Source organism: Colias philodice, chromosome 3, assembly GCF_061535455.1.
Source record: "Colias philodice isolate Cphi_HAF_F1 chromosome 3, ilColPhil1 Martin Lab GWU primary, whole genome shotgun sequence".
In the NCBI taxonomy this organism is placed as follows: Eukaryota; Metazoa; Arthropoda; class Insecta; order Lepidoptera; family Pieridae; genus Colias; species Colias philodice.
In genome coordinates this window covers 11587558-11601819 of record NC_143088.1, presented here as the reverse complement: position 1 = coordinate 11601819, position 14262 = coordinate 11587558, and the positions used below count along the sequence as shown (strand labels likewise).

At 35.2% G+C, this 14262-nt stretch overlaps 1 protein-coding gene and 1 long non-coding RNA gene across 2 annotated transcripts in view; both read left to right on the top strand.

Annotated features, from left to right (window-relative positions):
- LOC149490056 (uncharacterized) overlaps positions 1-14262 on the top strand; it is a 171811-nt gene that overhangs the window by 126434 nt on the left and 31115 nt on the right. The window lies entirely within an intron of this gene.
- Positions 1-14262, top strand: part of LOC149490057 (diacylglycerol kinase eta) — a 161720-nt gene that overhangs the window by 120168 nt on the left and 27290 nt on the right. Inside the window, exon 3 of the mRNA XM_089715045.1 lies at positions 534-614. Within this exon, the coding sequence (XP_089571171.1) occupies positions 534-614 (81 nt within the window). The remainder of the gene's footprint in view (positions 1-533; positions 615-14262) is intronic.

Sequence of the window (14262 nt, the reverse complement as noted above, 5' to 3'; positions counted from 1 at the left end):
CGTCTCTACCTATTATGATAAAAGTTCTTTTCCTTCCTTATCGCAATGATACACCGTGAAAAATATACCAAAGGAAATCAAGCTAATGGCCATGTTCTGACGTAGAGCATAATAAAACGTGATAAAGCCTTACATTAGCTGTAATATCATTTCCTTCATTCAGCCGGTAATGTCTCCATCCTTGATCGCGATGGGGTGGCATAAATCTACACGCAGCAGGGTCATTACGATGTATTATATGTAAAAAGAACGCCTAATTATTGTTTGTATAGATGTTTCACAGATAGTAGTGGTTATGTTGACTAGTACTGTAATCGTACTACAGTAATAAGAGTTATAAGCTAACAATAGCTTAAAATGTAGGTAATAGGTATCTAAACTTTTCGATTGTAAAATCGTTTTTTTTTTTATTTAAAAGATTACGTACTACATAATCTCATAAGTTATTCATAATTGTAATAAAAATAATTATAATTACAACTTAACAAAATATAAAACGAATTAAAAATTTATTTATAAATATTTTGTTTCAGAGCCAACTATGGGACGAGTATGAGCTAGAAGACGCAACGTTCGCCGAATGTAGCATCAGCAACGCTAACCACAGCTTTCAAGTGAGTTGTAGAGAGATAATTCTTTAATGTACACGAAATTAACATAAAAAACATACAGAAAAAATAAAACATTAATTTATCTACTTATATAACTCTTCATTTCAACATTATAACTAAGTATACATAAAGTAAATCTTGTTACAATATTACTCAAAGACACAGTTGGTATAGTTTTTAAGGCACACATACCACTTATGTGTATCAGTGGTCTCTTCCAGGCTAATATGTATTAATGGCGATTACATCACTAGAAAGCGATCTCGGCCAGACTATCATTTTATAGTTCTGTTAACACTATGATGCATGAAGGAATTTGACGGATATTTTAAATAGATTGAGGCTCACAGAACACACTAGTACCTAATAATAATTTTAAACGTAAAGAAAACACGATAGAAATTTGAAAAATTTTAATATTTGAACTTGTGGTTCAACGTGAATTCGAACGTAGTACAAAATAAAGAAAACATTACAAGAACATGTTTCTCAAAGCAAACTCTACGTTATATACGTGACAAAACTAAAACGCAATTCTAAGAAACAATAACCAACACGGGTAATGCATTTTGGTCAACATCCAGAACATTGGATGCTACATGATATAACAGGAAATTGTCTCGGCCTGCGCAAATGGTTTTGGTTTACACAAGGAAACATGTCCATTGCTTAAAAGATAAAGGTATAATATATCTTCTATGCTATGTATACGAAGATGTATAAGAATATCGTCTTATATGTGTATTAGTGTGTAATAGGTGCCAAAATAATTTAGGCGTTGAAGATTTAAGTATTTATTGATTTTTAATTTATCATAATAAATATAATGACATGGAAAAGGAAACAATGGAGGCTAGCTAGCTAGGAAAGCCCTATAGGAAATAATAGATTATATTAATGGAGAATAGTTGAGATTCACTTAAGAAACTCAAGAATACCATCCTTTAAATATTGAATTCTAACCGTAATGAATTTAAGGAATGCGATCTTTTATGCTTCGCTTATTGCTTACTTGCCTTAAGCTTGTCACGAAAGTGTACGTATTTTATATATCGTTAAATAACTACAAGCAAAATTTATGTACCTGGTGCATTCAATAAGTACCTAGCCTCATCGCCAGAGGGCGCTATTGTTTCAAAAGAGGTTTACCACAGTGTAGCTCATTCTTTATTAATTATTTTTTTTAATTTTCATTCCAATCCCTTCATTTGTTTTAATTTGACAACTTATGGAAGCGAACGTGTCGATCGGTTTTGCAAAAATGGAAAAAGAGCAATATCGTTCGGTGATTCGATTCCTATTTTTGGACGGGAAAACGCGCTTCGAAATCAAAGAGCGCTTGGATTCTGTCGACGGTGACTCTTCTCCATCGATGGCCACCGTCAAGAATTGGTTCATCGAGTTTGCACGTGGCCGTACGTCGGTTTTTGATGAACCACGTCCAGGTTCACCGAAAAGAGCTGCTACGGAGGAAAACATTAAAAAAATCCATGATCTCGTATTGGCAGATCGCCGATTGAAGGTTGGGGAGCTAGCTGAGACTGTAGGCATTTCAGAAGGAACAGTGCATCATATTCGTCACGAGGAACTCAGCATGAGAAAGCTGTCAGCGCGATGGGTGCCGCATTTACTCACACCGGAAAACAAGCGCAACCGTGAGCATATCGGAGACGTGTTTGGCGCTGTTTAAGCGGAATCCAGGGGAGCTTTTGCGTGGTTTTGTGACCGTCGATGAAACCTGTATTCACTGGTACACACCAGAGATCAAGGAGCAATCAAAACAATGGATCCAGACCGGGGAACGTGCTCCAAAGAAGACGAAAACTGTAAAATCGGACGGAAAAGTTATGGCCACCGTTTTCTGGGGAGTGATCTACATCGATTACCTCGAGAAGGGTAAACCAATTACAGGGCTTTACTATGCCGATTTACTGGGCCGATTCGACGCCGAATTAAAGAAAAAACTACCCCAACTGGCTAAGAAAAAGGTGCTGTTTCACCACGACAACGCACCGGTTCTCACGTCTGCCATTGCCATGGCCAAATTGGTCGAATTACGCTACGAATTGCTGTTTCATCCACCGTATTCTCCAGATTTGGCCCCTTGTGACTTCTTTTTGTTTCCTTACCTGAAAAAATCACTCGCCGGGAATTGTTATGGATCAAATGAGGAGGTTATCGCCGCCACGGAGGCCTGTTTTGCAGAGTTTGTGAAAACCTATTTTTCGGACGGGTTAAAAAAGTTGGAACATCGCTGGGCTAAGTGTATCGAACTAAAAGGAGACTATGTTGAAAAATAAATTGCCACGTTTCCAAAATTTTCGTATACTTTTTGTAGGCTAAGTATTTATTGAACCGCCCTCGTAACTACGATAAACTTTACAATACGAATTCTGAATACGACATCAACGATTCCGCATTACAGATTAACCATTCAAAATTGCGAGCCAATGGCCAATTTAGTAAATTAATGTACGTGCTCCAATCAAACTTAAGTGTTCATACATCACGGATAGCCAGCCGGGTTGACCCAAATGAGTGAAGCCGCGGCTTATTGGGTCAGGCGAGACGGCTGACAAATTACCCCGACTAGTGGTAGTGTTGGATCAAGGGTTCGTAGTTCTGATTAGATCCTTGACATGGACATCTATCTGTATCTAAACTAATATTATAAAGCTGAAGAGTTTGTTTGTTTGAACGCGCTAATCTCATGAAATACTGGTCCGATTTGAAAATTTTTATATATCATCACGCTAAGACCAACAGAAGCGGAGCCACGCGGGTGAAACCACGGAGCGCAGCTAGTTATAATATAAAAGTAGTGTTGTTTTGGTCAGGGGAGTACATGGGTCAGGAGAGACGGCTCGTGTTGCCCCTGCAGTATGGCGAGAGACCCGGGTTTGAATCCCGCCTCATGATCGAATTTTTTATTTTATTTAAAAATGTATATTTTCACAGCATTTGAATGCTATTTAACTAAATATCATGCTTTATTCGTATTTATAATATGTTTATAAACATCGCAACATTTAACTATATTACGCTAGTGAAGCCACGGGATAAAACATATTATCAATAACACAAACGTATCGAATTGATATTCCCCTTCTTGTAGCTTATTAATAATTCCACTTATATCGTCGATACAACTTCCTTCCATACTTCTACTAAAAGATTTATCATATAGAACATTACAAAGAATAAAATTGTTAGAGCTGAACAAAAGAAATCAAATATTTACTGGGTACGTACAGAAACTTCAGAGGAAATAATATTATCAACCGACTGTTAAAGTAAACTTTGGCTTGCTAGTTTTATTTCCTTGGGTATTTAGCGAAGCTCTAGCGAATATTTGTATTGTTTCAAGCGTGGATTGCGTTTCAATGTTATAGTTTTCAATGGGTTTAAAATAAAGCTATTTCTGTATTGTGTCAGTTGAGTCCGATGTCAGCTTCGAAAAGTTATGACTATTGAAACTCTGGTACTATATATTCATTAGTTTTTAAATAAAACCATACAATTTATGTGACCACAACCACTACTATGAATAAGCTACAGAGCGATTTGGCTGAAAACAGTATAGTTATCATTTATTTTATACTAGCTTTCCGTCCGCGGCTTCGCCCGCTTTGTCTAAAACATAAAAAAATATATACTAAAACCTTCCTCTATCTATTAAAAACCGCATCAATATCCGTTGCGTAGTTTTAAAGATTTAAGCATACATAGGGACATAGAGATTAGAGACAGAGAAAGCGACTTTGTTTTATACTATGTAGTGATGATGTTTGAGCAACACTTATACTCAATACTAGACTACAAGCCCGCATATGAAAAAAATATGGGTCAAATGAACCACCAGGGGTCATATCTAGAACGAAAGAAGAGCAAAAAATAATAAGATTCATCACTATGCCGTCACTTGTAAGCTGTCCAACTGAGTGCAGATGAGAATTGAAAAGTACAGGTAGACTCGGTAAATTTTGGTCATATATTTTTGTACGGCATTCTTAACCATCGATAGATCCATTAAAAATAATAAGAAACCGCTCAGTGCCGTACAAAAATGTTGATCCACCAAGTCGGAATTTTTATTTAAACTCCGAGAGTTACCGGGGGTAAATTTGGTCATTTGACCATGTACGGCATCTGTGTCATACTATTGCTATACTGCTTTTAATCCATTATTCCGCAACGCCGTACAAAAATCATGGGGACAAGGGGAAAAAATCGAGGGTTGCAATCCCCTCTCTTTCCCCACTCCAGGGGGTCATTTGACTAAGTACGGCTTCGGTTCCAAAACATTATCTAGCACTTAAAAGTACTATTAAAAGCAATGCCGTCAAAAAATAATTGTTCTTTTAAATGTATACCAATAATCATCTTAATTTCATCGAATTCTTGATATAAAGAGCTGTAAGGTCATTTGACCCTGTACGGGAACTTTTTTTTTTAACATGATATTGTAAAATTCAATTGTTGTATAGTATTGCCGTTCAAAAGAAACCGTTCTAAAAAAAGTTATAGAGAAATGCAAAACCAGAAATTTTGTTAAAGTTTAAACATCGTAGATTAATGAAATATAATAGTTTTCTTCACTTTATTCGCTGTTTTAAATAGTATTAACATAGATAAATTAGGAAAAAATGATGCCGTACATTTTTGTGCAGACCACATCTTTTAGGCTGATGAAAGCGACGAAAGCTACAATTTTAAGGGTGCTTTATGGCCATTTGATACAGTACGGCATTAACATATTTTACCCAACTACGGCAAAGCAAAAGGAGGGTTATGGTTTTGACAGGTCATGTATGTATGTTCATCTATTCCCTCGTAACTTCTAAACTACTTATCAGAATTCGACAAATGACATATCATTAGAAGCGTCTGAATTGTTCACTGGATAACCAGCGACCAGCTAGCTAAAGGCTATATGGGGTTTCACAAAATCTAATGTGGCGCCCTCTAGCGGACAAAACATACAGAGTAAAAAAATAAAGTTAAGATAAATATGCCGTGTTTGGTATCATTTGAAAGCGCTTTACTTATTCATTTTGAATATGTATATATTACTAGCATTTGCTTGTGACTTTACCTGTATTCATGGGCTGATTGCATATAATTCACATCTTTTCGTTCATAGCTTTTTTATTAGTTCATCAATTTAACGGAGTCCATTCCACTTGACTCCGACTTTCCAAGGTGATAATTAACCACCTCGAGCTTCTTAATATTAATGTATATTTATATTTTATTATCAAAATATAAAGCAAACATTTCGTTATATGGATTTTTTCTTTTTCAGATTTTTCCCCTTTGAACCAACGAAAATGTACGGCACATGAAAAAATATTATCTATGCATAAAATACTTTAAAAATAAATTTATTTCGTGTTGTGTCAAATGACCCCCTGGAGTGGGGAAAGAGAGGGGATTACAACTCTCGATTTTTTCCCCTTGTCCCCATGATTTTTGTACGGCGTTGCGGAATAATGGATTAAAAGCAGTATAGCAATAGTATGACACAGATGCCGTACATGGTCAAATGACCAAATTTACCCCCGGTAACTCTCGGAAATTAAATAAAAATTCCGACTTGGTGGACCAACATTTTTGAACGGCACTGAGCGGTTTCTTATTATTTTTAATGGATCTATCGATGGTTAAGAATGCCGTACAAAAATATATGACCAAAATTTACCGAGTCTACCTGTACTTTTCAATTCTCATCTGCACTCAGTTGGACAGCTTACAAGTGACGGCATAGTGATGAATCTTATTATTTTTTGCTCTTCTTTCGTACTAGATATGTCCCGTGGTGGTTCATTTGACCCATATTTTTTTCATATGCGGGCTTGTAGTCTATACCACATCAAAAATAAAACAAAATAAATGATTGTATCGTTTGTATTTTGCAATTTTGACCACTAATTGTGACAAATGTGTCTAGGTGATAGCCCATTTGCCTGTAGCAATGTGGTAGCGTGTCCCAGTGACACATAAAGGATAAAAATACAAGAATCGTAAAATATTTTGGTTATAAATGATGCATAAAAAGGACGCGAAACGCGTTTGATTAATGGAGGCGGCATTTAGCACGTCAAAAAATGCGGAACGAGAAAGGAGGTCGTAGGAAATTGACAGAAACCGGCACTTTGCGGAATGGTGGCCATGTGGCCTTGTAATACATAGCCCTTTTTAGTGCTGCGACGTAACACTTTATCTAACGCCTGATGGTAATCATTCTAATACAAAAATCGTAAAGATATATTTTCTAATCGTTTTCTGACAAAAGCTTGTCTAAATCAATGGAAAGATTGTTTTTGTATAGGTGTAGAGATTATAGATCGATCGAAGATTGTGCATCAATCTTTCTAGATAAAAATTGTATTATTAAAAGAGATAGTCGTTAACAGTTTGTTTATAGTTCTAGACTCGAGTGAAGAATTTTTCCATAAGATGAAAAACACTTGAGAAATTTCCAGCTAGTGCATTGTTTAGGTACTTCTCTTCCAAGTTAAAGAGGATCTTGTTAATTCATAGAAATACATTTTTTATTAAATTGTTATGAAGCTTACAATTTATAGACAACGGTAGCAATTCCAAATAATACTTTATAATATTTCACAATGCAATAACACAGAATAAATTATAACACTACTTATTACAGTATATATATGCTTTCTTAGCATGTAAGTTTAATAAGGTTTAGAAATACAGGTCAGCAATAATAACTTTGAAAAAAATTGTGTACGATTGGATGAATTTAAAAAATGTCGTGGTACAATTGCGAATGACTCGAACTGATAAAGGAATATAACGGTAAAGACAGTATTTTGCACTAAGAAATCCCTTCAAAAGCATCACAAATGTTTGAAACGAGCGAGTGTTTTCACGTCTTTGGATGATATTATATAAAATGAACGAAATACCTCGTTTTCGCGATATATGTTTGCGGAAATTGTAGTGTCACGAGTCACGACATCGTAGCAACGTTTTGGCTGTTTATGGGTTGTGGTGAGATGTGTGTTTTGATTTAACCAAAGGTTTACCATATATTGTCTTTTGATTGAACGGAATGCTATTTAGTATTTACTACAATATAGTCCGAATGTATAATTACTAGTTTCACATTGTTAAGAGGGGGAGGTTTTAAAAACAGACCTACATATTTTGTTCAAAAGATAATTATTTGAAATTGATATTTTGGTTTTATGGCATTGAAATGCTTTATAAATATATGTCTGTGTTATAAATATATGTGTCTTTAGGGACACACCGCGCGCCATCTATTGAGACACATAAAACTGAAAGAATAGAATAAATTCGATTGCTCTGGCGGGTCACGAGTGGCTGAGTTGGTCAGGCATCCGCCCCGGAATGGCGCGAAAGGATGCGAGTTCGAGTCCCGCCTCGTGATCGAATTTTTTCTATTCTTTATAAATTTATAGATAATTATTCGTAAGTTTTGAATAGTGGTGAATTTACTAGCGGATTGAATAAACTAGACCCGTTGTCCCACATTTAAGTGAATTAATTTAACTGTTATCTGAATATAAACTTTAGATTCTGATTATTATAAAAGTAAAGGTACCAAATAAATTTACAGCATATAATTTATATCCGTACAAACGTCAACGATAAGAACTCAGAGCTAGCGCGCAAGAGCAACTTTTGTCTCCGCAACTACATATTTTGTCTCTCCCATCAACTCTATGGGCTAGTAAGAAAGTGCGCGCACGTAGCGACGCAACTCCCGGGAGACTTTTATTAGCCCATAGAGTTGCTGAGAGAGACAAAATAGTTGCGGAGACAAAAGTTGCTCTTGCGCGCTAGCTCTTATGTGTTTCACTATGATAATAAGAGCGAGCGCGCACAAGCAACTTAGTTGCCCGGCAACTATTTTGTCTCTGTCGCTGTCTCCTCGCAAAGTTTTGAACGATGCGCTCACGAAAGCGACAGCAACGCAACTTTTTCTTTAAAATTTTCTGCATTTATCAACATGGATTTCGAAGAAACGGTTGTGGTCTGTGCTCTTGTCCCGCATAGTTCCTATTCCCTTGGGATTTCCGGGATAAAACCTATCCTATGTGTTAATCCAAGTTACCCTCTATATGTGTGCTAAATTTCATTGTAATCGGTTCAGTAGTTTATGCGTGAAAACTGAAAACCATAATCTCTTTATAATATAAGTATAGATATGTAATCGTAATTGTAAAAAGTAAAGTAGTTTTTATTTAATACTTTTTAGTGTATTTTTCAACACAAATCAAACGAGCTCAACCTCGATAAAGTTGAGTCAATATGTTAAGTTAAGTTCCTATGGCCACCTTCCGATTCCATCATCAAATCAGCTCTATCTCATAACAATGTTTCATCGCTATCCAATTTACATGCGTATACAAAATTTCAGCTCAATCGGTTTCCTGGAAATGAATCAAAGTTACTTGCTACATTTCAATTAAGTCATCGAGACCAGACAAAAATGCTCATAAAATAAAAACTACTGGGCTTATCCGAATAAAATTTATGGGACCAATTCCACACCATTCCGCATCAAAAAAAAAAGAATCACGTAAACCGGTTCAGAAACCTCGGAGTAATCGGTATACATACATAAAAAAATATACCGGCCGAATTGATAACCTCCTCCTTTTTTTGAAGTCGGTTAAAAACTACTGTGTACGAGAATAAATACGTTGACATAAATACGTACTATCGCTACGCCGGTTACGCGGCAACTGGCCGGCGGCCGCTGACAGGCAACATTTTTGTCGCCGTGCGCGCACTTGCATTGAAACCAATAGATAGGGCGACAGTTGCGTCGCGGGCTTGTCTCCGAACCCGCGGACAAAAAAGTCTCCCGGGAGTTGCGTCGCTACGTACGCGCACTTTCATACTAGCCCATGGCTGGAGAGACAAAATAGTTGCGGAGACAAAATTGTTGCGGAGACAAAGTTGCTCGTGCGCGCTCGCTCTAAATTACTCATTTACCCCACTATCATTAAAATCTTGAGCTTAACTAATCTCCGATGTAAAAAGCAACCTCCACCACGTTCCTAAATCTATCTACGACAAGGGTGAAGTAACCTAGATCGTCGAGATGCTAACAATGACGGACCATTTTCTTTGCGGTGACCTGGAAGTTAATCATTTGATCTATGGAGAAGGGGTCTAGCGTTTTACATGTTGATCTCTCAAGTGTCAAGGACTTGAAGACAGTTTTAAACCGACTTCAAAAGAGGAGGTCCTCAATTCGACTACATTTTGAAGTGACTTCTTTAGGCGCGTTGAGAGTATAATTTAAAGGTCGCGTCATGGCAATACCATCACGTCATGGAGTAAGGCGACGATTTTGACAAAGAAGTTTCACTTCTGACACGTGTGCTCGGCACACACGCTATTTTTTTTTTGTTTGTTACCTCATAACTTTCAAATAGGTGAACTGGTTTTGATAATTCTTTTTTTATTTGAAAGCTGGAGCCTCCCATGCCCAGTCCTATTTAAATTTGAAACTAGCTTTGCATTTTGAACTATGTAATTAGTTTGGTACTATAAATTACGGGCGTAGTTTCGTATTTCGATTTATAATGCAAGTATTAATTTGACTCGGACAAAATTCAGAGTGGCTTTATAGTGTACAAATTACCTAACACGAATTTCGCGTTAGCTCGGGAAAGTTGTAAAACTTTGCCTTTGGTGTGTCATTTATAACACTGAAACTGTAATAGCTCTAATTTTGTATTATTTTTATTGTGTTCGTTTGTTTCTAAAATTTTCTTACTTACTCTTCTTATTTCTCTTTATATAATATCTATTAATTATTTTCTACGTAAAAGTAAACTGACGTTCCTGGAGTGGAGATACATCTCAAAATTCTATAAAAGGGCCAAATGAAAACAATTCCTATCAAACACAAAAAAATATCATTTTAATCGGTTCACAAAGTTATCGAGTACCATACCCCTAACAATGCAGACAATTTGAGAACCTCCTTCGTTTTAAAAATATTGGTTGAAAATATCAGTAAGATGTTTTACAATCCATACTGTCCATACTAATATGTATTATAAATGCGAAAGTAACTCTGTCTGTCTGTTTGTTACTCAATCACGCCTGAACTACTGAACCAATTTGCATGAAATTTGGTATAGAGATATTTTGATACCCGAGAAAGGACATAGGATAGGTTTTATCCCGGAAATCCTACGGGAACGGGTTTTAATCTGGAAACGCGGGCGAAGCCGCGGGCGGAAAGCTAGTAGACAATAAGATGCAATTTTATTCAATCTTGAAGTACATACATTCATTAATAGTGAAGACGATGAAAAGTTCATCCCGAAACGCTAGTATAAAATGAAGTATAAACACCAATCATTCACTCACTCACAATAGTCATTCACTATCAGCCACTCACTCATTCACAATACTCACTCAAATGAGTCACTTACAAAAGGAGAAAAACATTTGATCCAATTAACGTTACAGTATCAAGAGACAATGTCGATGTTTGTTATCGACAGAACGATCGGTCGCGATGTAATCAATCCTTCAGTATGGCGATATGGAGATAAATCAACTAATTAATCCATACTAATATTATAAATGCGAAAGTAACTCTGTCTGTCTGTCTGTTACTCAATCACGCCTTAACTACTGAACCAATTTGCATGAAATTTGGTATAGAGATATTTTGATACCCGAGAAAGGACATAGGATAGGTTTTATTCCGGAAATCCTACGGGAACGGGTTTTTCTTTGAAAACGGGCGGAAAGCTAGTATAATATAAGTAGGAGTATATAAGATTTGTATATACTTAGAGATAGCAACTAACACACATTGTGTTGGGCCTTTTTCATTATTTACGAATAGGAGATATACCAAAGATTTGTTCTGATAAATATTTCAGTCAAAATATAAATTGTATTTTTATTATACATTAACAATTTAGTTTGGAAATAAGTAATTAGTTTCGCAAATATAATATTACGTGAATTATAAACTATAATGGTAATACAGGACATTGAACAAAACTATGTAATTTCCGAAAGCGGTTTGAGCCACGATTTTCGTGTTTTAGGGAATAAATATGAAGCCTCATTATTTGCTAATAAAATAATTAATGTTGGTACCAGCGGAGTAAGACGATCGAGTATTAAGCTTTCGTTATAATTACGATGATAAATGTTCAGAGTTCTCTCAAATTTGAGATGCCCGTAAATGCTTACTGTCTTACCACAAAAAAACTTGAGACAGGGTTTAACTTTAAGCGCGGGTTCTCTTTAATCAGGTCTTTAAGGTTTTGTAGTATTTCACATAGACAACTATTAAAGTAAGAGATCGCTGGTTTAAAGTGAGACTATGTTTAAATTGTTTTGTGGTAAGACCATTATTGTTTTATTGAGTGTGGATTACCTAAGAGTTAAACATACCATAATTTATGTTCAAATCGCTTTCATGAGACGATGGTGGCGTTTTTATTACGATAATAAATGATCAAAGTTTTGACTTGAAGTTTAGGTGCGCGCTCTTAAAGTTTTTGTTGTAAAATGTGCACAAATTGTTCAAAGAAAAATTTTTACTTTTTATCTTGCTTCACTATAATCTGGATAAAAGTTCGTGAGTTTATCCAGATTATAAACTTCATAAACTTCTACATTTTTGTATTCTACCGCCTTACTAGGATATTTTTACATACAAAATTCGGACTCTAAGCTCGTGTAGCTTTTTCAAGGACGTCAGAGTATAAAATAATAAAAATTTTCTCTAACGTTGGGAAACGTATAGTGCATCTATAAAACAGTAATTTGCAACGAATAAATATAATAAATGCGTGAACGTCATGGTACAAAGGTCAAAGAGACCGTAATTAAACGCACGAATAGTGACAAAAATATATTCACGTGGTTCATATCTACGTCATAATTGTTGAACACGTCATACAACTTTTGTTTTTCGCTCTCTAAAAGGAATAAACTTCACAAATTTTTACGACCCAAACTTATAAAGTCCATAAAAGTGTACGACATCGTTATGCAAATAAACTGAAAGTTCGCATAATAAAATTATAATGTGAATATGGGTGCGGATAGAAACGAGTCAGCATAGCGTAGGGCTGCCAAAAATAAGTTTTATTGAACAACTGGCGGCGTGTTGTATTGTGTTACGAGAAACATGTGTGATTGACAAGCGCAAATAGAATTGAAATAAAGAAATGAATAGTGCGGAGGAAATCGGAATTCTGAATGGAGAAATATTGTTGAACGAGAAAATTGAATGGTTGCGACAAATGAAAATATTTGAAATATTCAAACATAAATTTAAAATATTCAAAAAGTTACTGTTATAAATATTGAATTCAAAATTGATAAAATTATTTCTAATTTATATTTACGATGAAAAGATGCTAATGCTAAGAATAGTTTTAAAAAATGCTCAATTGTATTTTACTCGTCATAAAGATACTTTAGTTTTATAAACTTACTTGTGGTCCGCCCCTGCTTCGCCCGTGGTACCTACATGTTTATACTATCCTATCTCTCAAGTTGGATCGAACTGCACATGGTGTGCGAATTTTATTATAATCGGTTAAGTGGTTTAGGAATTAGGAGTCCATTGAGGACAAACATTGTGACACGAGATTTATATATATTAAGATAAAACTCCCATCGAACAAAACGAAGATAATTCTTAAACTATAAATATTATTATTTTCATCATAAGCAGCCCTAGCTAGTCTTCGAGGGGTGCCTCGTTAGTTCTTCCCCGAATGCCGTTTCTATTGATAATGCTCTGATATCTAAAGAATATATTCCAGAACCTTCTGTCACGATAGAATAATATATATTCTATTATTGCTTGCAATGCCTTCAGGTTTCCATTGACTTTGAATTTAAATCCAATTTGCTTACTTTAGTAAAATGGTTTCGTGCATGACAAGTTAATTTATTTTGTCGCTTGCTAATTTGTCATTTTGTATGTCTTTGATCAGAATTAGTATCAATATGCGTTGGGCCTGGTTTTATTTGCCATTTAATTCGAGGAATATATTGATATCTAATAGATAGATACAACTTAGTCTTATAAAAATAAACTACTTAATAAATGGTTTGAGGTCAACGATTAATCCACATCTACTATTTATGAATTAGCAAATTACAAAGAGTAACATTACAAAGGAACCCATAAATATAATATATTATATATATCGATTATAATATATATAATAATATAATTAATTCAGAGCTCGGTTTTTGTATACAAAATTCATCAAAGAAACACTAAACCGAAGATAAAAGTGTATTTTGAGTCGTCCAATGAGCTCTCAGATATTTTACACTCGAGATGGCCGTCGTTTCCCGGCTTGACAAGCAATCCATCTAGTGATAAGATCTTTTGGGACCTCTTAGTGATATTATACTTGTTTTTACCCGCGATGTCGACTGTGTTAAGTCTGAATTGTGCTACAACAGTTTTATAGCAATTTGGTAGTACGAAACGCTCAGATCTAAAGGAATTTATTGCTCAATTAATGAGTTTAAAGGATATGCGAGTAAAGACTAAAGAGTAATAGAGTAAAAGTTAAGTTTATGAAAACAGTTTTTTTTTTTTATTTTATTTAGTCTTCTTAACTTGTGGTTGTGGAATTAT